The 25,113-nt window shown below is 51.0% G+C and overlaps 1 protein-coding gene across 4 annotated transcripts in view; it reads right to left on the reverse strand.

The window, feature by feature from the left end:
• The window catches only part of CADM1 (cell adhesion molecule 1), a 133,593-nt gene that overhangs the window by 30,663 nt on the left and 77,817 nt on the right, over positions 1–25,113 (reverse strand). For all 4 annotated transcript variants that reach the window (XM_041413721.1, XM_041413720.1, XM_041413719.1 and 1 more), the window contains exons 2-6: positions 13,394–13,540; positions 12,337–12,489; positions 9,843–9,980; positions 8,001–8,156; positions 347–446 (exon numbers count right to left, since the gene is read on the reverse strand). In XM_041413721.1, coding sequence (XP_041269655.1) covers positions 347–446; positions 8,001–8,156; positions 9,843–9,980; positions 12,337–12,489; positions 13,394–13,540 — 694 coding nt within the window. The remainder of the gene's footprint in view (positions 1–346; positions 447–8,000; positions 8,157–9,842; positions 9,981–12,336; positions 12,490–13,393; positions 13,541–25,113) is intronic.

Raw genomic sequence — 25,113 nt, forward strand, 5'->3', positions numbered from 1 at the left:
CAGGGGTGCAGCCCCCAGCCTTGCTTTTGCAGATTAACCAAACCCATGATTAACTGCAGATTAATGCCACCCAAGCCATTCCCTGGGGGAAGAGGTGTCCAGCTGGGAGCCTTGCCCTTCTGCACCCAAAGGCTGCTGCATGGTGGCCAGGAAGAGGTCTCCTAGGAGCTTTTTTAGTGGAAATTCCTCGGCCATTAGGTGCACAGTAAGTCCAGCAGATGTTTGGGTGCAGGAGGCATCTGGGACATCGTCTTCCCAGCAGAGAATGGCAACAGGGACAGCGGCCACACAACGTCCCGTCACCGCCGGCCAGCCCTGGGCCATCCCTGGGAAGGGTCCGACTTACTGTGGCTTTCCAAAGGCTGTGCACGTCAGCTCCAGCGGCTCCCCTTCTCTCGTCAGGCCTTGCAAGGGGTAATTCTGAGAAACCCGCACTTGAGGCTTATCTGCAGGACACAAAACACGGCTGGTGAGCCCCGGCCCGCGCCCCGCCGCGCGCCCTCGGTGCCGCAGCAGGAGCGCGTGGAGCCGGGGCACCGCGAGCCCCGCCGCGCTGCCGGGAAGGGCCTCCTGCGGCACAGCGCGGCCCCCGGCTCGCTCCAGCTACAAGGAGCTCCTTTGCCTTGCTGAGGGGAAGCTGGAGAGACGCGCGGTGCCCGGGCTGGGAGGGTTCTGCGGGGTGTCCGCGATTCCTGCACCGCGGCCCCCCGGAGTCCGTGAGCGCTAACACGCTGGGCTGGACAAGAGATGCTCGTTAGAGACACAAACAGAGCCACAGCCACTGCTGCCTCCCTGTAAACAACAGGAGGCTGCATTTCGTCCAGATGAAGCTCCTCTAAATCCTACAATAAACAGAGAATTAAAGCATGGATAGTTAGGGAGCCAGCTCAACAACACTTTGGTAAGACCCTGCAGGAAAAAAAGAGCCAAACCACAAACCTAGAGTCCACAATTAAAAAATTCATTACCTCCCATGACTGAAACAGAGATTAAAAATGCAATCTGAGCTGTAGCTAAAACATTATCAGTGCAGGAAATCAATTCAAGGCTACAAGTGCCATTAAGCCATAGATATTTTTCAGGAATTTACTCAACTGTAAGGAACAAAGGAAGGAAAAAAATCAGTATGCATAAAGGTTGAAACCATTTAAATGTTTCTATTTCCTTTGAGAGTAACTGCTACCCAAAATATTGGCTGGCTGCATTTTATTAACTGTGTTTAACTCATTAACATGCCTCCTATGGAATAACAGAGATTAGGAAAAAAAACCCGTGTGTCAGGATTTAACCAATTTAAACTCTCATAATTTTCCGTAATGGAATAAGCTACACAAGTAAATCCTCTCCCGAGATGACTCTACCACAACATTTCATCAACTAATCCCTGTTACAGATGCTTCCTGCAGCTCTGGAACTGGGCTGTCCTTGTGGGCTGGGGGTGGTGGCAGCCCTTCAAGGTGTCACCAGCTGAGGGGACAAGTGCCAGTCCCACAGGACACGGGGCAGCTTCGGTGTGCCTGGAAATGCCCTCCAGCCCTGGAGTGGCAATAGCTCTGCACAAGGAGCACGGCAGGACAAGTTCACCTGGTGTTGTGCAGCAAATAAATCACACAGCACATCCTCAGCACTGCGCTCACCACTCCCGTCCACAATTCCCACCCCACAGCCATCTGCTCCCCACGTCGGATGAGCTTTGCAGCAGCACCAGCCCGTGCCAGGAACGTGGATGGTGTTATATCCGTGCTGTGGAAGGAACAGGGAACCTCCCCAGCCCAGCTGACTCAGCACTGGGGACTGGAACACCTCCTTTGGCTGTTTGCCTCTCCTGCTGCATCCCCTTCCCATTAGGTGAGTTTAGTATTTCTAATGAGCTGTTTACTAATGACAATTACTTATGGAAATCAGGAGGAATACACCCAGGCTCACTGTACTGAGCACAAACTGCCAGCCCCATGAGCTCCCACCCTTCCACTGCCACTTCCCAGCCCCACGAGCTTCACCAAACCAGCAGTGGCAGCGAAGTGGGCCCGTCCCATTTGGATCCAGGCACTGTCCAGGTGTCACCTGCAACAGGAATCTGGGTTTATCAGCACATGTCCCAACACCGCCGAAGCCAAGAACTTCCCGATGGAGTCACCACAGCAAAGGACTTGCCAGCACACTGGGAGTTACAGAGGGCACTTAGGAAAATGCACCTGAGCCTGAGGGATGCAGAGGGATGAATGGACACTCCAGAGGACGGGCTGGCATTCGGCTCATGGCATGCAAAAATAACTTCACTCAAGAATCTGGAGGGGCAGTGGTGGCTTTTTCCCTTTGTTTAAGGAAGTGCCTATAGACAATCTGAAATCCTACTGCCAGTGCTCACACCCTGCCTCTCAGTGCATTTCCTGCAGACGATGGACTCCGCGTGCAGGTTTGTGAAATGCCGAGCGCCGTGGGACCCCGAGCCCGGCTCCTGTGACATTTAGCAGCACACGACAGAGCTCTGACGGCTCCCAGGCCTGCTCCAGCCCTCTGCCACCGCCCTGGCACACAGGACACGCTCCAGCAGTGATGCCTGCAGCTCTGCAACGTGGGGTGACGACCACCTTGGCTGGTAACGCGGGACACCGGGCAGGAAGCGGCGGGTCCCGCCACCAAGTGCATCCCAGTGCCCGAAATCCTCAACTTGGAACTTCGTAACATCACACCACTGGATTGTTACACAAAAATAAACACTTGCATCTGTGCACCCGAGGCCCTGCGTGCTCCATGGCAGCCAATTAGACCCAACAACCCACAGCTATTTCCTACTACGCCTCTTTCTAGCAGCTTGAAAAAAACAGCCTCGTAATTTAATAAGGCACCTTTATTAAGCTAAATTCATTCAAAAGCTCAGAGTGATATACAAGGTTAAATACCAGTCGTCTAAAGGTTACACTGTAGCAGCAGCCAATTTGAAAAACTTATTACAAAGCCATTCTGCATTTGATGAGATTTCTCTCACAACAGGCATGGCGCGTGCCCGTGCTCCGGGGTCCGCAGCCCCAGAGCCACCATGCACCCCAAAACCCTCACCTCCCCTCAGGATGCCACAGACCACCGAAGCCTGCACCCATTGACTTTCACAGCTCTCAGGCTCCGTGCTTGGGAGGTTACCAAACCACTCCAGTTATTCTGCATTTGTCCCAGTTCTTCCTTTTTTAGCTGCTCGCCCCATTTTTGTGCCATCAGCAAAGATTATTAACAGTGACTTTTTAAGAACTTCAAATGCTTCAACTGAACAGCATCAGGCCAAGCACCCAGGCCCCTGCGTTCCCTCTAAAAATACCAGCACTGCTGATTACTCCCTAATGACTATCCTTTGAGATCTGCCAGTTAGTGATTTCTTAATCCATTTAAACACGCGCTTCATCGATAATGCTTAGATGTCATTAATCAGCCGAGATAAAACATTACACCGAGTTCGGGGCCTTACAAAAGCCTAAGCCTATTATTTCCACCCGTTCCCTTTCATCAGGCCAGCCCACGACCTCGGAGGCAGGCGAGCTCGCTGCCCCACTCCCGCACCAGGCAGATTTGGCAAGCGCGGCTCCCCGCGCGCCCAGGGATGCTCCAGGGGCCGTGAGACCCTCGCTGACCACCCCACCCACAGGACACGCTCCCTGGGAGGCTGGAGACAGCCAAAAGGCTTCTTCCCAAGGGCTGGGAAGCCAGCACGTGGTGCTTTTGGCAGCGCCAGACCCCAGCCGGCAGAGAAGCCGGCAGCCTGGACCCTGCCAGTGCCTCAGCCCAGCAGGCTCTGGCCTCTGCCAGGCAAGGAGGTGCCGGGTCCAAGTCTGAAATCCGTTTTCTGATCCCCGCATGAATTGCTGACGTACCTCTTGGCAAACCTGATGGCAGATGGCATCCCTGGGAGCAGGATCCGCGGGCCAAGCCGCCTTCCTGCCCACTGTAGGTAAACCCAGCCTCAGCATTTCCCAGATAATGCTTAACACATCTCCCTTCAGGTGGGCACTGCTTCATCCAGCTCCTCGTCCCTGCTCTCTTCTGTGCCAAAGAGAGCTGCTCAAAAAACTGACTTGAGGCAGTCTCCGATCTCACTCGGGGAAGAGCAGGAAAAATGTGTTTTTCAATATTAAAAGGAGTCAGCAAAGTTAACACTGATCCTCAGGTGTAAACAACAGCCACCTCCATTCCAAAATCCAGCGGGGCTGCTCATCAGGAATGCACTCTGCGTCAAAGCCAGCCCAGCCTGGCAATCCCCTGCCTGCTCCTCACCTCTGACAAGGACGAGAGGCTGCACTGCTGATTTCCAGCCAAAATACAGAAATCTATTCAATAAATAGATCCCGTGTCTAAAATAAGGAATGAGCAGGACTGGCAGATCACAGCTTGTCTGGAAGAGCCTGTCAACCCCAAACACGACTCTGCAAAATTCACCCTTAACGAAAGCAATTGAATCATTTTGCTTGTTGCGGGAAAAGGAATGCCAGAACCCGACAGGCTTTTTGGGGATAAACACTTCTCTTTTAATATTGAAGCACACTCTGCTGCTTAATGCCTGCAAATGGCAGAGCCCCGGTCGCCCCACACGCTCCCTGCTCCCAACAACATTCCTCCGAGAAAACCTTATTAATGAGCTCACAAACGAGCACCCAACTGGGAAATGTCACAAACAAGAGTGGCTAATGCCCCAGAAAATCAAATAACTGAACACTCGGCTGATTGTGGTGCTTTTCATATTCACTAAAAGAAAAAAAACAGCTTTAAATCAAAGTTTCTGAAGGGGTCAACACCTCACTGAACAAAACAACTCATTTATTCGCTTTTAGCGATCTCCAGATGATAAATTACATTGATGTTAATCACTTCACTGCAAACTATGCAATTAATATTTGTACTGGACGGAAATGTAAGGATTACTGGAGATGTGGCAGCAAACGTATGTGGCTGATTTTAAACATAATCGGGCACAAAAAGTTCTCCTATCGCAACAGCAGAGGCTGCAACAAGACTCCACTGGGGCAGGCTTTAAAGGTACACATGTAGGTATGACAAAAATGAATGCACAGGTAATTATAACTTCAGGAAAGGACAAAAAGCCAGCCCAGAGAAAAGGCCAAACTCCAGGTCCGACGCTCGCTTCCAGTGTCACGTAATGAGAGCAGCAAACGCACCACAAGGGCTCAACTCTCACGCCTCCCAGAATATCTGGTTCCATTCAGCTCCTTAACGACATCCTAATGCATTTTGTTGCTTCATTTCCTTTCTAAAATTCCACCCACTGCGCTGGTGTCCCACGGCTCAGTGAGGGATGCAGGGAAGGAGAGCGGCTGCAGCAGACCTGGGGACATTTCCACCCCAGTGCCAGGGCTGGGGATGCTCCTCAGGCTGGGGCACTGTGAGAGCACCACGCTCTCAGAGCAGCCCTGCTTTGCTTTTGAGGAGTGTGAGGGGAGGGTTTCACACGTTACACTGTTTGTTCACAGAGATTTCTTTGCAGTAACACACCCTACAGCCACGCAGGGTGTGTTACTCACCTCAAACTTCACCACGCGCCACGCTGTGCCAGGGCAGATATGCAACAAATGGCTTACTCCATGAACAGGGCAAGTTAACACCCAGCATTGCTCTTTTCTGCTTTTTCCTTGGAAAACAAATCCCACAACTTTTTAGTTGCATCTCAGAAAAAATATCTCCCTACTCTGAAATTTAGTCAGACAAAAAATACCTCATTATCTGAGCAGGCTCCATCCATCATCCTCCTGTCCTTCCCCAGCACATTTCATGCTCCAGTTGGATACATTAAGTGCAGAGAAATATAACATCTGCTGAGGAAAACATTTTCTTGTGCCCTGCTGATGTTCTGAAGGGGCGGATCCGCTGTGCCCGTGAGGGGAGCGGGCAGGGTTTGTGGGGAGAGGAAGTCAGAGCAGAGAGTGGAACAGGCAGCCCAGGGAACTGACCTGCTGCAGGGAAAGCAGCTACATCCACACGGGATGAGCAAGGAATTCTGAGTGCCACTCCAGCAGAGACCTGGGTGCCTGCAAGGACATGCCATGGACAGTGGAGGCAGCAGCTGGAGAAGCATCCTCTGCTGCACATTCCACATCCAAAATCAGCTGAGAAGGTGTCAGTGCAGGAGCCCCAGCTCCCCCAGGGCAGAGCTCCATGGGGGCACGGATGGAGATGCCTGTGTGCAAGGACAAGGGGCTCTTCCTCCTGCCCACACTCTCCCACTGGCCAACAAATCATCATCATCAGACAGCAGAAGCTGCAGGGCAAGAGTTTGCTCTGAAACTGCCTTTTCTTTAAGCTGGTATGAAATGCAGGTGTCTGGCCATGCTCCAGGCCATCGAGCCACCAAGTCACAATGCAGGACAAGTTCTTGGGCTGGGGCTCCTCTCTGGCCATCTGCTGGTGTCCACTCAAGAACAGACTGGGCTAATGGGGTCAAGTCCCCACACTGGAACATAATTACTTTTAACATGCTCAGAGCTTAATTCAGAACGTAAAACCAAATCAGCCTGAACTCCCTTCTCCTGCTCATCCCTGTTCCCTCCCAAAGAGGCTCCATCCCTCATTCCCACAAACAGCTCTGGAACAGCCCAAGGAGATACAAAAATCAGCAGTAAAAGCAAAATTGAACAAAGAACTGTGCTTTAGGGGTGCTTTACCCTCATGGCATGGGCAACCCCTAAGGCTGCAAATTGAAGTGGCCAAGGAGGGATTTATTTGAGGAAGAAGAGAAAAAAAATTTGCTTTATTCCCCCCGAAACAGCAGGGGGGAATATTTCTCCTATTCCACCACATCACCAGGATTCCAGAGAGATTTCTGAAAGGAAGCCTCAAGGTTGTCCAACGCCCTTCCAGCCCAGCGAGTTCCAATCCCCTCACACACCAGGGCAGATGGCATTTTTTGCTCTTCCCCGTTAAGTATTTGATCACGCCTCACAAAGGTGCTAATGTATTATTAAAGCTAATGGAGCTCTGCAAGAAATGTTAATGGACATTAAGTTTGCATAAATGAATTACACATTAGCACAGTCGCAAGAAATCTCGTATCTGTCAATTTAGGCAGTATCTGATCATTCCTGTTTTCCTCATTACAGGAACATTACTTCCCGCTAGTTTTGGAGATACGAGAATTGTAACCAAGATGTTCATAATGAAACTACATAATGAAGCAGATGAAATAAATTAATACAAAACTTCCTCTCCTCCTTTCAGTGTGATGTAGTTGAAGGGACCCTACAAAAACAAGGGCTTTGTATTGTCTCAGGGCCTGGCTTTCCAGGCACACGGCCTCGCTGCAGGGACCATCCCACTTTGCTTTTGGGAGATGTTTCAGAACACAGGGATGCATGTACACAGCGCCAAAATCTCCACCAGGTGCATTTGGGACCACAGCTATTTCCAGGTACCTGCTTGCTGCTGTCATGTACAGTGGAGCAGCTCCTAAGGGAAGTGAGATGCATTATTAACAATGAACATGTCAGGAGCAGCACAGGAAATAGGCTGGCTTCAATCAGCGCTGCTACTACAGATTCCAGAGAGCTCCATACTCTGATGTACAAATCCAGCTGATGCTGTGTGTTCACAGTGCACGACACTGGGTTTCTCCTGCACAGTACCCAGTTTTTGCCAGTAAACTCGCCACGGTGGCCAGTTGCTTTGAAGGGGGAGAAGCACTTCTCAGAGGTAAGTAGGTTGCTAGAAGAAAAATACTCAGATTTAATCTGTGCTGACAATTAAAAAGCCCAGCCAGAAACCTTTGATGCAAATTCTACGCACAGAGAGTTATTTCATCAGAGAACAAAGTACCTATGGTATCACACAGGGCTGGGAAAGTTGTGGCTTCACCCATGAAGTGTTACCTTACATTGTGTTTATGATTCCCACGTAACAGGACATAACCCTCACGGATGTCGGAATTTTAACACGTAGGGAATGGCTCCTGAACTCCCAAGCACACAACTTTATACGTTAAGAGAATTAAAGGCTCTGCTACTCACACATGACTTCCAGGTAACGCTGTGTCTGCAAGTCTTTGACCGCAGGGTGATCCACCAGGCAGATGACGGGGACGCCGTCGTCCTCGCGCCCCACCTTCAGCAGGAGCTGGCTGGTCACCGTGTACATGTCGGACCACCGCTCCACCTCCGACTTGCCTGGGGCAGGGAACAGCGAGAGGGGACTCAGGACAGGGTGGAGACACCCCTGCTGCCAGGCCACCTCCCTCCTGTCCACGCTCCCTTTGGACACCCATGCCGTCCTCCCCTGGTCAGGCTCCGGCCAAGTGGAGTCCGCGCGATGTTACTGCGGTGATTAACAGCATGCCCACATCCCCAAACTCTTCAGTCAATGAGCTACAAATCCCCTCCCACTCCTGAATCAACAATTAGCTATCAGATTAAAGGAACTGAAAGCAGCATGGATAGGTGGGAGCACTGGCAGTGCTCTGCTTGAGGGAGGGGAGCCCAGCTCGGGACTGGCTGCCTGAGGGATGCTGTGATGGAAACAAGCAGGAAGACAAGACAAAACGAGACGAGACAAGACAGGAGAAAAAGGATTTTTCCAGAAACCCAGCAAGCACCCGCTGACAGCACAGTTCCGCTCTGATCTGTGCTTCTTTATTTAAGAATTCACAGGCAAAATTGCTAAGAGTAACTTCTGTAGCAGAGCTCTTGCAGACACCAAATATTGCTGTATAATATATGAGAGTGAAACAGGTGACACATGCAGACACCCCTTGATATTTGGAGGAAAAGCTTTCCCATGGGCAAAGCCACACTTCCTGTGATTCACAAACTCACAGCCAAATGTTTCAGTCTCTACTCTCTTAAAAAAATATCTGAAGACTGAGCAGGGTGAGGTGGTATTACATGAAGCTCAACATTCTTCCCAGAGAACTCAAAGCTGGGATTCGACTGCTACCACAAGAAAGCTCAATCTTCAATCAAGAAGCTGCACAGGTCAGGCAGAAAGGGACAAACACTTTGTCCTGCTGCCCATGATATGGGGAAGGGAACCAGAATGGGATTGTTGACTCCCTGCACAGCACAGCACTGGGATGCAGCGGGGCACTACCTCGCCAGGCAGCAGGTTTGCATCCCACCTCTACCAGCATCCTCCCAGCACGTGGGCTGCTCAAATGCTCTGACGTGTTTGGCTTAAAGAGAGGATTTTATCCTGTCCTTGCAAGGGGGTGTGTTTGAAGTAATGAGTCTGGACTTCTGCAGAGAGTCCGTCAGTGTCTCAGACTGGGTAAAGCACAAAGGTGTTGTCAACCAAGCTCACATCTATATGCAGACTTAAACTAACAGTGTGTCACATGCAATCAGAGCCAGTGACTTGAATGTGCAAGTACTGGGAGCCACCAGACTTCAGGGACTGAGAGAAACCCATCTTAGATGAATATTCAACCGAACACAGGGAAAACGCTCTACAAACAAGGGAGCTAGACACGAAGGTGAATTGCAAATCCTTACAGCCCAAAGCGCAGACGATCCCTCTTGTAGCTGAGACAGGGCACAGAGCTACACAAGCCATGCAGAAATGAATTCAGCGCACAGCCCTGGGCTCCTCAAGGTCACCTGCAGTTACAGCAGGACTCCAGAACCCAGCACTCGAGGCTGGCAGGTAGGCAGAGGACCAAATGGAGTTCAGCCCCCTGCGTTAGGGAATAATCTGTCTGCCCACACAGTCCTTTGTTCCTCAGCTGGCGCTCAAAGAAGCTCGCTCTACTTTTTTTACTTTTTTTTCCCCTTAAACTGGCAGCAGAGAACAAACACCCAGCATTACATAAATCACTTCAGCTCCCTGAACAAAGCAAGGGAGTGAGAGGACACACGTACCCGTTAGCTCCTTGTTGCCTTTGAACCATCTGATGGTGGTGGCTGGTCTGCTGGCCATGGCAGTGCAGTTCAGCTCGATCTCCTCTCCCTCCACGGCGGTTTCTTTCTCGATATCAATCACCAAATTGCGTGGTGGGACTGGAATGGGAAACACAACACAAACCAGATGAAAAAAAACATCTTTTGATCACTAACACAGGACAAAACCTTGAGGAAAACCTGTAAAATCTACTGAAGGAAACAAGCAGCCGGCATTTATTTGATCTTTCAATCAATCAAACCCTTTGATAGGTGGTTTTGCAGTAATTGGAGTGAGCACTTTCACTCTCCACCTAATAATCACCGCAGTCTCACAAATGATTACTTATCAGGGTTGTAACTTTCTGTTCCCTCTCCCAGGCAGGCACGGTTCCAGGGAGAGCCGCAGCCTCCTGCGCTGCTCGGGTGTGTGCTGCTATTTAAAAATCCAGCTTGACTCCGTGCACATTTCCTGACTTCTCTGACAAGGAGAGGAAACACAAAAGCTGACACTTGGCACTGCATTACTTACCGAGCCTCTAACCTCCACGGCAATTTTTCTCTCCTGCTGTTCAGCTCCAAGGCTCAGCCGTGAGCGTGGAAGCAGGCCAGCAAACATCAACCTCATTTAAGACGCTCGAAAAGCCACTGAATACAAGCCTGGAGTGGAACACCATCCCTTGGGAACAGCCCTGCCCCCCATCACACCCCCACAAACCCCCCCAAAACCACCCCAAAGAGAGGAGGAGGGAGCTGGCTCTACACCCATCCACAAGAGCCACATCCTTTGGGGTGGAGATCTGCTGCTCTGCCCAGGCACACATCTCCCCTAGATGAGGAGTCTCCCAAAACACAAAGCTGGAAGATTGTACACAATGAAAAATCATCCAGTTACAGTGAGAAACAGGCTGTAACTTCAGGGGTAACAACCACTGCAGCACAGCCCAGAAATGGGACAAATGAGCTTAAAAATTAAGACATGGGAACAAGGGAACCTCTTTCCCATGAAAGCACCAGCAGCAAGACAAAACCCAGGAAAAAGTGAACAGCCAGAGCTCTTATGGCAGAGTCACGGCTTCAGAAAATCCCAGAACTTCCAAAGGAAACTCAACTTTGCTCTGATCAATGTGATTAAGCAACTGCACAGTTCAGATGTGACTCACAGGTCTTAAAGCTAATGAAGAACAAATATGTATAAATACCATCCAGATGATCAAATGGACTAATTAGTCACTTGTGGCTTCTCTCTAAAAAGAACAGAATGAGCTACATATTTGAGACTTTCACATGTTCCAATTAAGCATGAATAAATCTACATATTGTGTCACAGAAGACATGAAAGTGCTGAAGCAAAAGTGCAGCTCCCCCCGAATGCCAGCTGCAAAGGGGGACACCTCAGCACCTCCCTCTGCTCTCCCGAGCTGGCAGCATCAGAGGCAGGCCAAAAACCAGTCTTTGATACAGCTTCAGTTCTATCAGAGGCTGGGTGATGGCCACGAGGTTTTTGTGGGGGAGCAAGTTCCTGGGAAGACCAGCCAACACCAACACGGAGTACCACTCCTCCACCCTGGCTCATTAGTTCCCCTAATTAGGGAGCCAATAATAGGAAAGACAGGCAAGACAAGCCATCCCTGGCATCAGAGTGCCCAATCTCTCCATGCAAGTACAAACACCCTCCCTTCATCTTCTGCTAATAAACCTCCCTCATCCTTGCCTGCTTCCTGAGCTGAGGTTTGACCCGAGAACATGACAAAGGTGACAAGAAACCACCTCCTTTATGGATGGGGGGGAAAGGCAGCACACACACTGGCCATGCCACAAAGGCTTCTCAAAAACAACTGAAGTACAAGGCAAGAAAACTGACTTTTCCCTCAGTTCTAAAGCATGATTCATACTTTAAAAAACCCAACAAAAACCTGCATTATGTCTCCCACTTAAAAGACACGCAGTGCTGGCTTACAGGTGAATGAAATGAGTATTCTCCTTTCAAACACCTTCTCAGCATTGCCAGCAGTGAAATCAAATCCAACAAACTGTTTTTGCCTGTGCACGATTAGAGGCAGGAGCTACAAGAGCTTCCTGTGCCTGTGAGTGCTGGAAAGTGCACGGAAACTTTGAAGGTGTTGATAACTGTAATAGCAAGAGTAAAACTGCTTATAAACATCACTTAACAACGTATAAAAACCTAAGACCCAAATCTCATTAAGCAAAAGAAGGAAGATTTAAACTAATCAGCAAGTGAGATCTTACATTAAGTCACCCTGCCTGATTCAGGTTCTCCCATTAATAGAGCCTTAAAAGCTGCTGCTAATCATCAGGAACTGCTGGAGCAGAGCAGCTGCAGTCGCTGCCAGCACGTCCTCCCCTGGCCATCAGCACTCAGCGTTCAAACCCTTGCTTCCAACTCCTCTCCAGGCCCCCTGGGGCTCTCCCATCCCACTGACCCTGCGTGCCCAGGGCCTGCAGGGCTCCTTACCCAGCACCGTGATCGTGGTGTAGATCTCCTGGGGGGGGTCGGTGTAGAGCTGGCAGAAGTACCTCCCTTCATCAGAGATGGACACGTTGGTCAGGGACACCCGGAGCTCGCTGTTGGAGAAGTTCACCAGCTGGAACCTGCTGTCCTTCAGGGCTGTGGGGCAAGCACAGCCTGGGTGACTGCACCGAGCGAGGCAACGTCCCCTTCCCACCACTCCACAATCCCAGAGATCCCCACAGACAGCAGCACATCAAGGTGAGCACCCCTGGGCTCCTGATTAGCTCCTTCCTACCTTGAAGCTGGACCTATAAAAATCTTTTGGTTCTCAAATAATTTCAAATAATCAACATGAGCCAATCACAGGGCACAGCATGAAATCTTTGGACTTAGTTTTATTGCCAGGTGGCTTAGGGATGTGTAGTAAAATGCTTATGGTGTTCATACAGTCCCAGCACCAAATGTGGGCACTCAGAGACAGCCTAAATGAGGAAGGAATTGGGAGAAGCAGAATTTAAAGCTTTTTTCCTGTCCTGTTGCTTCCTGGGCAGAGAGTACAGGCATGTCCCCACAGTGACACTAACACAGACCATTTAAAGTGTCTCACTGCAGCTACCACGGCACTGTCACCACAGGACAGACTTATCCACTGGACATGCAAGTGATGAGAGATTTCAGTTTGGGTAGAAAGCGGCACAGATTGTCCTGAAATGTTCAGTCTTTGGTCTGAAGAGATTACTCCTGAGAACACCGCGCTGTCTCGGTGTCGCCCTGTTCAATTTGTTTGTGTCAGCTAAATATTTGGCATTCAATTGCAATTCACCCTGAATTACAACAATCAATTCCCATTGCAAAGTAAGATGCTCTGACTTTTAGAGGGAACTGTGAAGTCTTCCATTAAGGGGAAGATTATGATTGTCTATCTCACCTGTCTCCACAGAACCAGTGAACTGTAAGTGCCCAGCACTGCACAAACAGGAGGGATCTCAGCAAGTGCCGTGTCCTGAGCGCAAGCGAGGCAGAGGAGGAGTCATGACCAAACGAGGAACCACAAACTTACGCCTGAAATCTCTGAAGTAGATGGTCTGCCTGTTGGGGTTCAGGAGCTGGATCACCGAGTCGTCGCTGTTCTTGACGCGGCAGCTGATGGTGGCCACGTCCCCCTCCACCACGGTCACGTCCTCTGTCACCAAGTTCTGACCATCACCTGCAGGACAGAGCAAAGGCGGGACTCGAGGTCAGAAATGACACCAGTGGGTTTTGCTTGGGAGTGAAAAGCTCCACGCCACCAACGGAGGAACATCAGCCAGTGAGCCACTGACTCAGGGTCCCCAGGCAGCTGTAAAGGAGCAGTGAGGAGGGAGCTCTGTGATGGGAATAGAGGAAGGACTGCTGCCCCGCACAGAAACACCAAAAATTCCCTTCCTCTCCCAACAGACAAATCCTGTTAAATTACCTTGAAGGAACAACTCCCTGTAAGAAGCACTTATCCTTTGACTGGAGCAGACAGACTTCAGGGAATCAGTCGTTACTCACTCTGTGTAATCAGCAGGTGCTATTAATGTCCAGAGGCAGGGGAAAAAAAGGATCCCGTGCAATTATGCCGTGGGAGCCTTGTAATCATTTCCAGGTCATCACCCCGAAAACTCTCCTCTAATGAGCCGAGGCGGCGCAGCACCGCACGCGGAGACACTCGCCTCCAACGCCAAAGGACACGGGCATGGCAGCAGAATGTGCCTTGCATTTCAATTTCTCCATCACTGCTGGGAACCAAAGTGGGAGAAGTGCTGAGACTTTGATTGGCAATGCTCCAAATGAAGCCAGGACACCTGGGCACTTGGCCACGGGCTGGGTGGTCAGAGAATCCTCTGCTGCTCCACAGCTGCCTTAGCCACGAGAAACACAAAAATGCAGGACTGGGACAAAGTTTGCCCACAGGAAATCTGGGGATCATATTTAAACCCCAGTTTTCCTCTCACCTTGCATTTCCTTCATTTATCTTTCTTTCCAACTTGCCTTTATAGTTTGACATCCCTTGGAAACAAATGTTTGACCAAAAGGTGCATCGTTTGGAAAGAGAAAGATTGATAAGCCATCAGACTTCTCTCCACACCTGATGGGCAGAAAGCTGAAGTCTGGGCACATTTTTCTGCCCTCTCAGTATAAATTTTAGATAGATTCTACAGACTGATGAACTTGGAGGACCAACAAGAAGATTTACTATCCAACAGTAACACCCATACTGGAGCACAGACCCCAGCCCCACTCTAGAGGGGCAAAGAGCCTGCCCCAGACATCTGCCTGGCTCCACATTCCGTGCATCAGGATGAAGCTGGTCCTGCTCAAAGCCCTCTGATCAGAAGATGAGCATTCAGCCACCCCACCACACTATCAGCACCCTTAACACGGTGTTCTTGAACCTTGGAGGCACTTATCTGGACTCTATAATCTTAAAGGGCTTTTTCAGCATAAATTATTCTGTTCTCAAATCCCAAACCACTGTGCAGACCCCAGAGCAGAGCCCTGCCTGTGCCACATGCTGCTGGAGGTGCTGGAGCAGCGCGGCAGAGCCACAGCCAGGCCCTGGCATCAATGAAATCAAACGTCTCAAAAGTGGTTCAAGCAAAAATATTAAACATTACTAACTGCTTCTGGGGAATAATTTTATCAAACCCATTCAAAACAAGGTTCTTGCACAAGGATCAGCTTGATATGTTCTCATAAACGCAATATTCCCTACAAATCATTAACAAAGCTATTAAGATTCGATTTCCATCTAAGCAATTATTGCCAGCATATTTTTTTACATTTACTTTAAAAGACTCAATCCTATTTTCAATTCATTAAACTGTTCCTTGCGTTTACTGAATTTTACATCAGCTTAGAAGACTATTTGAATTAATAAGAATTACAGTAGAAGTAATTTAGAAATAAATTATTTGAAGTTCAAGCCACTGAAGCTTCTCACACCGGGATGCTGCTGCGTTAAACCCGCCGATGGATGGCTGCAGAGTCCAGCACCTGGGTCTGGGCTGGCTCCAGATGCCTCTGAACGAGGCTGTTATCCAGATTTATACGGGCAGGGAGCACATGAGGACACCCAGCCCCTCCACGGCTCGCAGCAGCCACGGCCTCCTGGGCTCTGCCTCTTTGTTCTCCATCAAAGGGTGTCTGCTCTGCTGCCCTGAACGTGCTGCACCCAGCCAGGGCCTGCACCCCTCCACATCCTGGGCTGTCCATTCCTATCTGCTCCCAGGAAAGCTATTTCCACCAGCAGCAGCAATTACAAGCTGTAAATTAAATAAAAATGCAACACAAAGCAAGAACTCTTCAGAGCCGTCCTCATTGTCAACACCTCGGCAAGTTCCTCAGTAAATATTTACTGTCAGTGTATACGTATTTTGAGGAGCATTAAAGTACACACACACACAGCATGGCAATATTTTGGAACAGGAAATTGGCTGGGGAGGGCAGGTGAAATTTATGGACTCAACAGGGAATCTCAGGAGCTCAGAGAAGCAAAGGAAAATTACTGTTGAGAACCAATGTTAAATCCTGGCAATGCTTTGGAGGGGCACAGCACAAGCAGATCCAACAGGAAGCCCCCAACAGAATGACATGGGACAGATTTTCATCTATCACATATGAAGGGACTACGGCAGCACAGACCAAAGCTGCCTGCTGGGACTCCAACACGAGGAACAAATCCTCATCCCAGCACGTGACAGACAGACACCAGGACAGACAGAGTCCAGGACTGGGCTCAGAGCCTTGAAAATCTTGACCTGGAGTACATGGGATTGCTCCAGAGGGAGTGGAACAGGAACAGGAATGAAGCCACTTTCTGGGGGGAGTCTCTGGGGTGAGCTCCTGTCTAACATGTGCACTGCTGTTAACAAGCAGGGGAATCACCCAAAAGGGTGTCTGCAGTGCCAGGAGGAGGGAAAACACAGTGTGTGCTTCCTTCATTACCCAAAGCAATTCTCCAGCCTCATTTACTGAATCCCCCTCTGAAGGTGAAAAATGACACCTTGTTTTATACTTACTGGAAGGGGGGTGAGGAGGGGGACACAATGCTTGAGGGACGCTTTGGCTGCAACCTGTACAATTAATTTTTGCACTTGTCTTCCTGCCTTAGACCACTGCAGTCTCTCCTCTTAGGGCTGCAGACAGACACAGACAAGTAAATTGTGTTTCAAACAAGTCCCCCTCAGCTGGACACAGCCCAGGGACCTTGGCTCATATTCAGCGGTCACATTTAAAATCAATTCTTTCTCCGCTTGTAGGACACTGGGCTAGAGGGAAGCATCAGGGAGAGGAGAGGAAAGATTAAAAATACGTGCTGGGGAGCATGGTTTTTCAATTTCTATGGAATTTCTAACCACAGGTGCCCCAGCGTGAGCTGCAGCACTGCTGGCTCAGTCTGCAGGATCCCGACACAAATGCTTTCCAAGGAAGAGGGGTTTTCATTACACCTGAACTGTGTAAGCCCGTAAACCTAAACAAAATTCCTCTTAATAGATTGAGTCAGAAGAAACAACTCACACAGATACACAAACTGCCCACGCGCTCAAGGAAAAAAGCGACACTGAGCTCCATTCCCAGAATTAACACAATTTGAATGTCAACATTCATCTATCAGTTTCAAGTACCTAAAAGGAATGTGGTGGTTAGAGCAGAGACAAGTGGGTTTATAAACACTGAGCATCCACCTCCCCTGAAGCTTTGTCTCCTCTGTATTCCTTCTCCCTGAGCTGAGCAGCTCCTCTGCTCTCTCATCCATCACTGAGAGCTTCATCTCTTCCCTTTAACACAAATATCACAGTCTGCTTTCCAGGAAGAGACCAGAACCAGAGACTCTTGGTCAAGGATGGGATACGGGGAAAAGGAGGGGACCCAAAGGCCATTTAACCAGCCTGCAGATCTGCTTCTAGGAAGGAGAGGAGAACTGCCAGGGAGAAGCCACTGGAGCTCTGTGCATCCAGGCTCCGAGCCTTGAGAGACCGTTTTAAAGAGCTGCAGTCGTCACACTTGAACTTTGGAAAAGAACAGACAATCCACACTGATTGTGCTGGCAGGAAAAGGCAATTGCTGCCGATGGAGTTAATTTCATGGCATCTTTTCATGGGCAACAGCTGGAGACCAGGCTGCCACGGAGCACGTGGACACACGTGTGGCCCCAGTGCAGCGGGAGGGAAGGGGCTGGGGCAGAATGCAGCGCTCCTGCAGCCCCACCAACGCCAGCCCGCAGCTCCGCGGGTGCTCAAGGCACACCGAGACACAGGTGCTCTCACCCACTCACAGAACAGTCACTGTGGGAGGCTGGGCTGCAGGGAGGGCAGGAGAAGAGGCAGCTGCTGCTCCTTCCACTCCTGAACAGTCCCTAAGGAAAACCCTCCGAGGCCACGGAGCCTGGAGCCACACGTGGAACCCCCGAGCAATTCTTCTGCCAGTGTGCCCTCAGCCCGGAGGGAAATGTTGTTTTCCACCAAGATCCACAACTAACCTTTTGCAACAGCAACTTTCTCTTCTAATAAGATGTGATTACCAGTTTTGTGACCCTGAGTCAAGCCTCTCTGAGATTTTTCTGCATTCAAGTAGCTCTCATTCCCTCTTCAGCATCTTCTCCATGGTCAGAAACAGGCTCAGCAACTCCAATTCCCAGGCAAAGAGCTCTTCAAAAAAAGTGATGGTGGCAAACAAATAGAATTCTAGAAAAATCTTCCTTTTGAGTTGGTTCCGTGCCGGTCTGTCAGCCACAATTCAGCACTGGGGAATCTTGCCCATGAAAATTTCTTGCTGAGCACAAGAGGAACAGGGACTCTCCAGCAAGGTGCAGCTGAGCTGAACTGGGCAAGGCTTGCTCAGTGATGATGGGAATGGGGTATGGCAGCTCCATGTCTCCCTCTGAGGCACAGACTACAGCAAATTGATGCAGTAATGCTCACCTGGTATTTGGATTTCTACTTTCACATTTAATGCATGTTATCCTTCCTTTATGCCACAGCCAGGTTTAAGAGAACTGCTCTGAGGAAGGGCTCTACCGACAGAGACAACTTTGCTGTGCCAGGTTTGGGATCCCCTGGTGATGCTCAAAGCCCCAGTTTCCATTTAGGAGGGGAAAAAGGAGGAGTGGGAGGAATTAGCATGCACAGAAACCGTTCCCAAAACGTTGATTTCCTTGAGTCTCCCTGGCACTGTCTGCAGGGACAGAGCCGCTCCTGCTGCCAGGATCTCATCCCTGTCACAGGCTGTGGCAGCCCCAGCAGTCCCAGGGACCTCTTTCCCCTCCTTCTCAGCACAGATTTTCGCGAGCGAGCGCTTTCGGCGCCTTTGCGCAGCGCCCGCTCCTCTCCCCGCTCGCAGTCACACTTCCCCTGAATTACTCTCCACACTCAGAGAGAACGTGCAAGATGGTGCTAAAAATTACTTATTGTGAGGAGCAAGTTTACGCTATGAAACAGCCACTTCAGAGAAATATACGGCAAATTCAAGCGAGTTGCGCACAGATATTAAATTTGTGGAGAAAAAAAATGCCATTGCCACCTTTATGGCTTTTCTGGCTTAAAGAGTAAGAATAAAAGATGACAATAGCTCTGAAATTACACTGGAGCTGCACTGACTTTAAACATAGTGAATATCTATGTGATGCAATGGCATCAGGGAATTCTTTCCACTGGCTGAAACCACAATGGTACAGGAACAAAAGTCCTGTGTTACGGCCAAATCAAAGTATTTCTTTGGATCTTAAGAACAAAATTCTTTTTTCCTGCCACGAAAGCCTCTGTGGCTGTGGCCAAAGCGTGTTTCAGACTGAAGCTGGTCCTTCACCCTGCCCTCCCCTCACGCTCCTGCTGCCGCCAATCGCCCCGTCTGCGCAGATTTATGATCTGTCACCTGCGCTGGGATTAGATGTCACCCTTGTCTTTCTATTACCCAGATATTGATAGATCAAACTCCCTGGCCATACGTCGCCTGTCCCTTCAAAGGTTACTGCTGGCGGACACTGGGGATCAATATCCATCTGCTCTGTCACTGACCAGAGGGGACAAACGCGGCGCCGGGAGCGCGGTGAGGCAGAATTCGGAACGGCAGCACGCGCCTGCTGCTCTGCACATCTCAGCTTTTTGTTCCACGTTTCTAAAATGTTTCTAAGAAACAGAAGCAGCTGCTCTCTTGCCTTGTTTCCAGCAGCTGATGGTCCATTGCCTAGACAGTAAAAGGTCACTTACTAAAGACTGTCCTTCTCCCATAAGGTCAGAGGTTCATCCGAGCGTCCCCAGGGAGCTCGGTGTGAGCGGCTCCTCGGCTCACCAGGGAGACAGAACATCTTCTGTGGCAGGATCTGAGAGGGGAGGCTGCTGAGGACTCTCAGGGGGCTCCTGGGGGTCATGGAGGGACAGAAGTGAGGGAGACCAAAAGAGCACAAAAGGGCAAAGCTGTGAGTGGCCCCTCAGCAGAAAGTCAGGTGCCCTTCCTGACACAGCCATCGCTGGCAGCCAACACCTGCCAAGGACACCACCTAAAATCCCCCACTGCCATGCCCCAGCACTGCTTGGCAGCAGCATCAGCAAGGGAGAAGGTTTGACAACATGAGAGTCCCAGCAGGCTGCTGCCTCCATTCAGTGTGTTTAAATAACACTCAGTTAGCATCAACACACGTTTATTATTAATGGAGCCCTAATACGGAATTCTTATCTGCATTTATCTTCCAGCTACATTGCTACCAAGGACACCCACAGCCCAGATCCAAGGAAGGAGACCTTGATTAAACCCGAGTTTCAAACACAGGTGGAATTTCCTTTGCCTGCCTTGACTTGCTCCATGGGGAGCTAAACCCTGATGAGGAGCATAAGAGGAGGAAGCACAGATCAAACACTGAGTTTTCACAATCAAAGAGCATGTTCTGTGCATTTCCCTGACCAGAACAACACCTGCTGCCTCACACTCCATCCTGTCTCTGCCACGGGGGTAAAGCTGCAGCAGCCCCTGCCAAAACCTGAGCACAGGAGGAGAGAATTTACATGTTTGCAGGTTTGTCACCATCGTTGTCACCTCTGCTTTTGCCCTGCGGTGGCCAGCAGCTGCCACCTGCCTCGCACGGAGCAGGGCACTGCTGACACCTCGAGCTGGCACGAGGGGCTGTGGAGGGAGCTGCCCACCTGCTCTGTGCCCACCTTCCCCCAGCACAGAGCCCTGCTCCCGGGGTGCCAGCCAGGGACTGCGGCTGGACAGGGACACAAGGGGGGACACCCATCCCATGGCACTGCCAGCAGCAGGGAGCCCTCCAGGGACCCTCAGCTCAGACTCTCCGTGCCCTCCAAGCCCCCTGGGATGATGCCTTTGCTAGTAAGGGCTGCTCTGGCACACGCTCATTTTTTGGATCCCACAGCACCTGCCCCAGAACACAGATTCCCATTAGTCAGAGCGACAGGGTTCCCAGTAACAAGGAATCCTGTTTCAACTCAGATGATGGGTTTCATTTTACTCTAATGAGCAGATATGTCTTATATCCATACCTGTAACCCATTTCTTGCAGACTTTTTCACATCCTTTCTATTTTTTACTGTCAGTAGCATCTGTCACAACGTGCGGTTTAATAATCTCTTTTAAACCCAAGAAATCTGTATTTCCATAAAGCACCCACAATGAATTCTGATCAACATCAGCCTGGTCTCTTCCCTACAAAAAGGACCTCCTTTCAACTGCCTGCATATTTAAGTCTGAAATCTTTAGCTCACCACTGAAATAAGCAAGAAATAAATGGCAAAATTAAAAACAAATGCTCAAACCTGTACAAAATGTCTTCAAAACAAAGGACCAGCAAGGAATACAAGGGAATACTGTGGTTTTTTGGGGTATCCTGGCTTGTTCCCATCCTTTGGCTCAGCATGCAGCCAGCCTTAAATCCCAGCACTGTCCCTGCCCTGTCACACACAGGAGCAACTCTGTGAGCCTTGGACAAAACACCTGCCCAGCTGTTATCCCAAAACGGGGAGTAAAAGCAGAAGAGGAAACATTTACCTGCTGGAATGACCAAGAGCTTGCACAGGGGAGCGACCCATTTGCTACCAGCCCATCACACACCGAACCCTCGAGGATGAGCCCTCCTCCACAGACTAGGCTGAGTTCCTCTTGCCCTTTGAAGTTAATTCCCAGTTTGCCATCAGGGCAGGAAGGCTGATGTCACCTTCCACGAATTGCCAGCCTTTGGAGTGGCTTTGCTCACAGGTGTTACCTGCCCACTCCTCATCTCCCTGGGTGCCAGTGCAGGTGGGAATGCCACAGTCCTGGATTGTGGAGCCCTGCTGTGCCCACCCAGCACCTGCAGGGACTCCATGCCATCAAGAAGGGCACTGTCTTTAGGGGTCTTTCCCTTCACTTTCTTTCTACTCAAGTATGTCCCCCCCTTTCAGATTTTTTAGAGACAGCAGACAAGATCTTTTCTCAAAGAACAATAGACCCCCACCAGCGACAGACGCTCCCCCACAAAACAGGTGAAAGAATCTCAGCAGCACATTACGATCAAAGCGAGGACTCCTTCCAATTTCCACTTCCCAGAAAGGATAAAAAGGTATAAGAGAAGCCTTTAGTCTAGATCCCAGATCAGACATTATGATGAATGCTCACCTAAAGGGCAACATATTTGTAAGTTTTAAGTCTCTTGCAACACCAACTGTCCTGATTCATCCCCACGATAAAGGCAGCTCTGAGAGCTATTTTACCATATTTATTATTTTACAGAGGAGGAAGAAAAAATGTGGAATCAGCCCTCAATCTGCCACCCGTCGGATTTATAAATGTTAGTACAGGACCAGTGCTAATATCTTTAAACATTAATCTCCTCGCTGCAGATCCTGCACGTCCCCCTTCAGCCTCCGCCCCGTGGCTCATCCAGGCTTGGGGAAGTAAAATGCATTTTGGTATTTTTTTCCCTTCATCTATGGGATTTGTTTTGACTAAACCCATGAAAAGAAGAGAAAGGGCAGATGCTCCTGAACACATTCCTGCCTGCTGTCAGTGCTTTGCCAGCTGAGTGGAAGGCACAAAGCTCTGCTCCAGTGTTTATTTTTAAAGATGCAGCTTGCCTGATCCACGCTCATTCCTCATGCCTTGTTTTCAATAGAGGCTCTGTTTTCTTTGCTGGCTGCCAGGACAAAGGCAGAGCTGGGAGGAAGGGAAGAGAAACCGTGTTGTGCACACGAAAATAAACCCTTGGGTTTATAAACTGCATTAGCCCAATGCCTCTCGCTGCCTCTGCAGGTGCAGCAACAGGACTGTAAAGCATATGACAAAAAAAATACAGTAATGATGAGAGAGAAAACAAGTCTGGATGTGGTCCTCATCCCACCTTCCTCAAACCTGGAGCCAAACCCCCTCAGATGCCCACCCCATCCCACAGCAGGCACACCAAGCCCAGCACTCCTCTCTCAGCAAGCTCTTTGTAAATTTTATCACTTATTTCTTAAAGTTGCAATTGCCTTTTAAAATTAGATTGTATTTAGTTCTTAATTAAATCGTCATCGTTCTACAAAACCCCACAGGCTCTGAGGTTTAGATTGTCATTTTAAACAAAAGTAAAATGGTAAATGCCTTTTCCATCCAACACCATTAGGTATAATTAAGCAATGGGTAAAGCATACATCGTGCTATAAATGTCATTTAGTTTTACAGTGAAACTCATCAACATTTATCAAAACACTGCCTCGAGAAAGAACGAGACAGCTCCAGAGAGTGACTTCCATTCGCTGCTGCCTTTGAGGGAGAGCTGCAGCAAGAAAAGCCTTCCCATTACATATTTTTATCTTTTGGGCTGAAATGTTCATTTTCTGCCACGCTCCCATATGTGGCAGGATGGGTGGTGTGTAGCCATGACCAGTGTTTGGGAAGGGTGTCCTGGAGAGCCCCAAAGGCAGGGCTGGGATGAGCAATCCCAGGTAAAACAGAGCCCAAGGTAACACCAAAGCCCAGGGCCAAGGGAATTTATGGTGGGGGCAGGACGGAGCCACTGCTCCTCCCTGGGGACAGCGTCCCTGTCACAGCACCACAGGGCTGCCCAGCAGACTCCCAGCTGTCCCCACAGCCCTGCAGCACGGTGCTCTGCAGGCTGGAAGGCTGAGATAAATGGCATTTCATTCCTGCTTTCAGGTGAGGCGCCTCTGAGCCGCCACCGAAGGGATGTGAACTGTAAAGAAAGACAAACACCAGCAACGCACACCACCAGGCACCGCCGTGCTGCTTCTATTTTAAAATCTCTGCATCTCTTGTGTTCTCCCGAGAAGCATTAGAACAGTCAAACTGAGCCCATTTTGAAGCAATTTTCAATTTAGTGCTCCTCCTCGATATCCACACGGCAAACATCAGCAGGCACCGGCTCCATCCATAGGGATCGGGGCACCCTATTCCCTGTGCTGAGCCTGACGCTGCAGCTTCAGGCACCAGTCAGAAAAACAGATTTGAAATTGATGTTTCATCATTACCCGTCATTAAAAAATTATGCTGTTGTACAATCTCAGAAGTAGCAAGGAGTGAACGCTGAATGCCTCTGCCAGCGTCATTAATTCTCCCTCCCCGCCGCGGTGCAGAGGGCTGTTTTTGGGCGGCGAGGTTCTCTCCTCCTCCCTCTCTTCCTCCTCCTCCTCCTCCTCCTCCTCTCCCGAGCTCCGCGGCAGTGCCGCAGCCGCGCTCCGCTCCTTCTCTGCGCGGTGTTGGCAAGGCAACGGGAGCGCAGGGCTGCGGGGAGCGCGGGGCAGGGCCCGGCAGGGCTGCACCCGGCAGGGCTGCACCCGGCAGGGCCCCGGGGAGCGCGGGGCAGCGCTGCACCCGGCAGGGTCCCAGCACCCCAGGCAGGGCTGCACCCGGCAGGGCTGCACCCGGCAGGGCAGGGCTGCACCCGGCAGGGTCCCAGCACCCCCAGCAGGGTCCCCAGCAGGGTCCCAGCACTCCCGGCAGGGTGTCCCGAGCAGGGTCCCAGCACCCCCGGCAGGGTCCCGAGCAGGGTCCCAGCACCCCCGGCAGGGTGTCCCCAGCAGGGTCAGCACCCCCAGCAGGGTCCCCAGCAGTGTCCCAACAGCCCCAGCAGGGTCCCAGCAGCCCCGGCAGGGTGTCTCCAGCAGGGTCCCAGCACCCCCAGCAGGGTCCCCAGCACCCCCGGCAGGGTCCCCAGCAGGGTCCCAGCACCCCCAGCAGGGTCCCCAGCAGTGTCCCAACAGCCCCAGCAGGGTCCCAGCAGCCCCGGCAGGGTGTCTCCAGCAGGGTCCCAGCACCCCCAGCAGGGTCCCCAGCCCCCCGGCACGGTCCCCAGCAGGGTCCCAGCAGCCCCGGCAGGGTGTCTCCAGCAGGGTCCCAGCACCCCCAGCAGGGTCCCCAGCAGCCCCAGCAGGGTTCTCAGCAGGGTCCCAGCACCCCCGGCAGGGTCCCCAGCACCCCCGGCAGGGTCCCCAGCAGGGTCCCCAGCACCCCCGGCAGGGTCCCCAGCAGTGTCCCAGCACCCCCAGCAGGGTCCCCAACAGGGTCCCCAGCACCCCCGGCAGGGTCCCAGCACCCCCAGCAGGGTCCCCAGCAGCCCCAGCAGCCCCAGCAGCCCCGTCCCCAACAGGGTCCCCAGCATCCCCAGCAGGGTACCAGCACCCCCGGCAGGGTCCCCAGCAGGGTCCCAGCAGCCCCGTCCCCAGCACGGCCTCCCGGAGCCCGCGGAGCCCCCGCGGCGCTGCCGGCCCGGGGCTGTGCGGCGCTGCCCACCCGGAGCGCACGCAGGGACCAGCGGAGCAGCTCCCTCTG

The sequence above is a fragment of the Onychostruthus taczanowskii genome, unplaced genomic scaffold, assembly GCF_017590055.1.
Source record: "Onychostruthus taczanowskii isolate IOZ18803 unplaced genomic scaffold, ASM1759005v1 scaffold43, whole genome shotgun sequence".
Taxonomy (NCBI): domain Eukaryota; kingdom Metazoa; phylum Chordata; class Aves; order Passeriformes; family Passeridae; genus Onychostruthus; species Onychostruthus taczanowskii.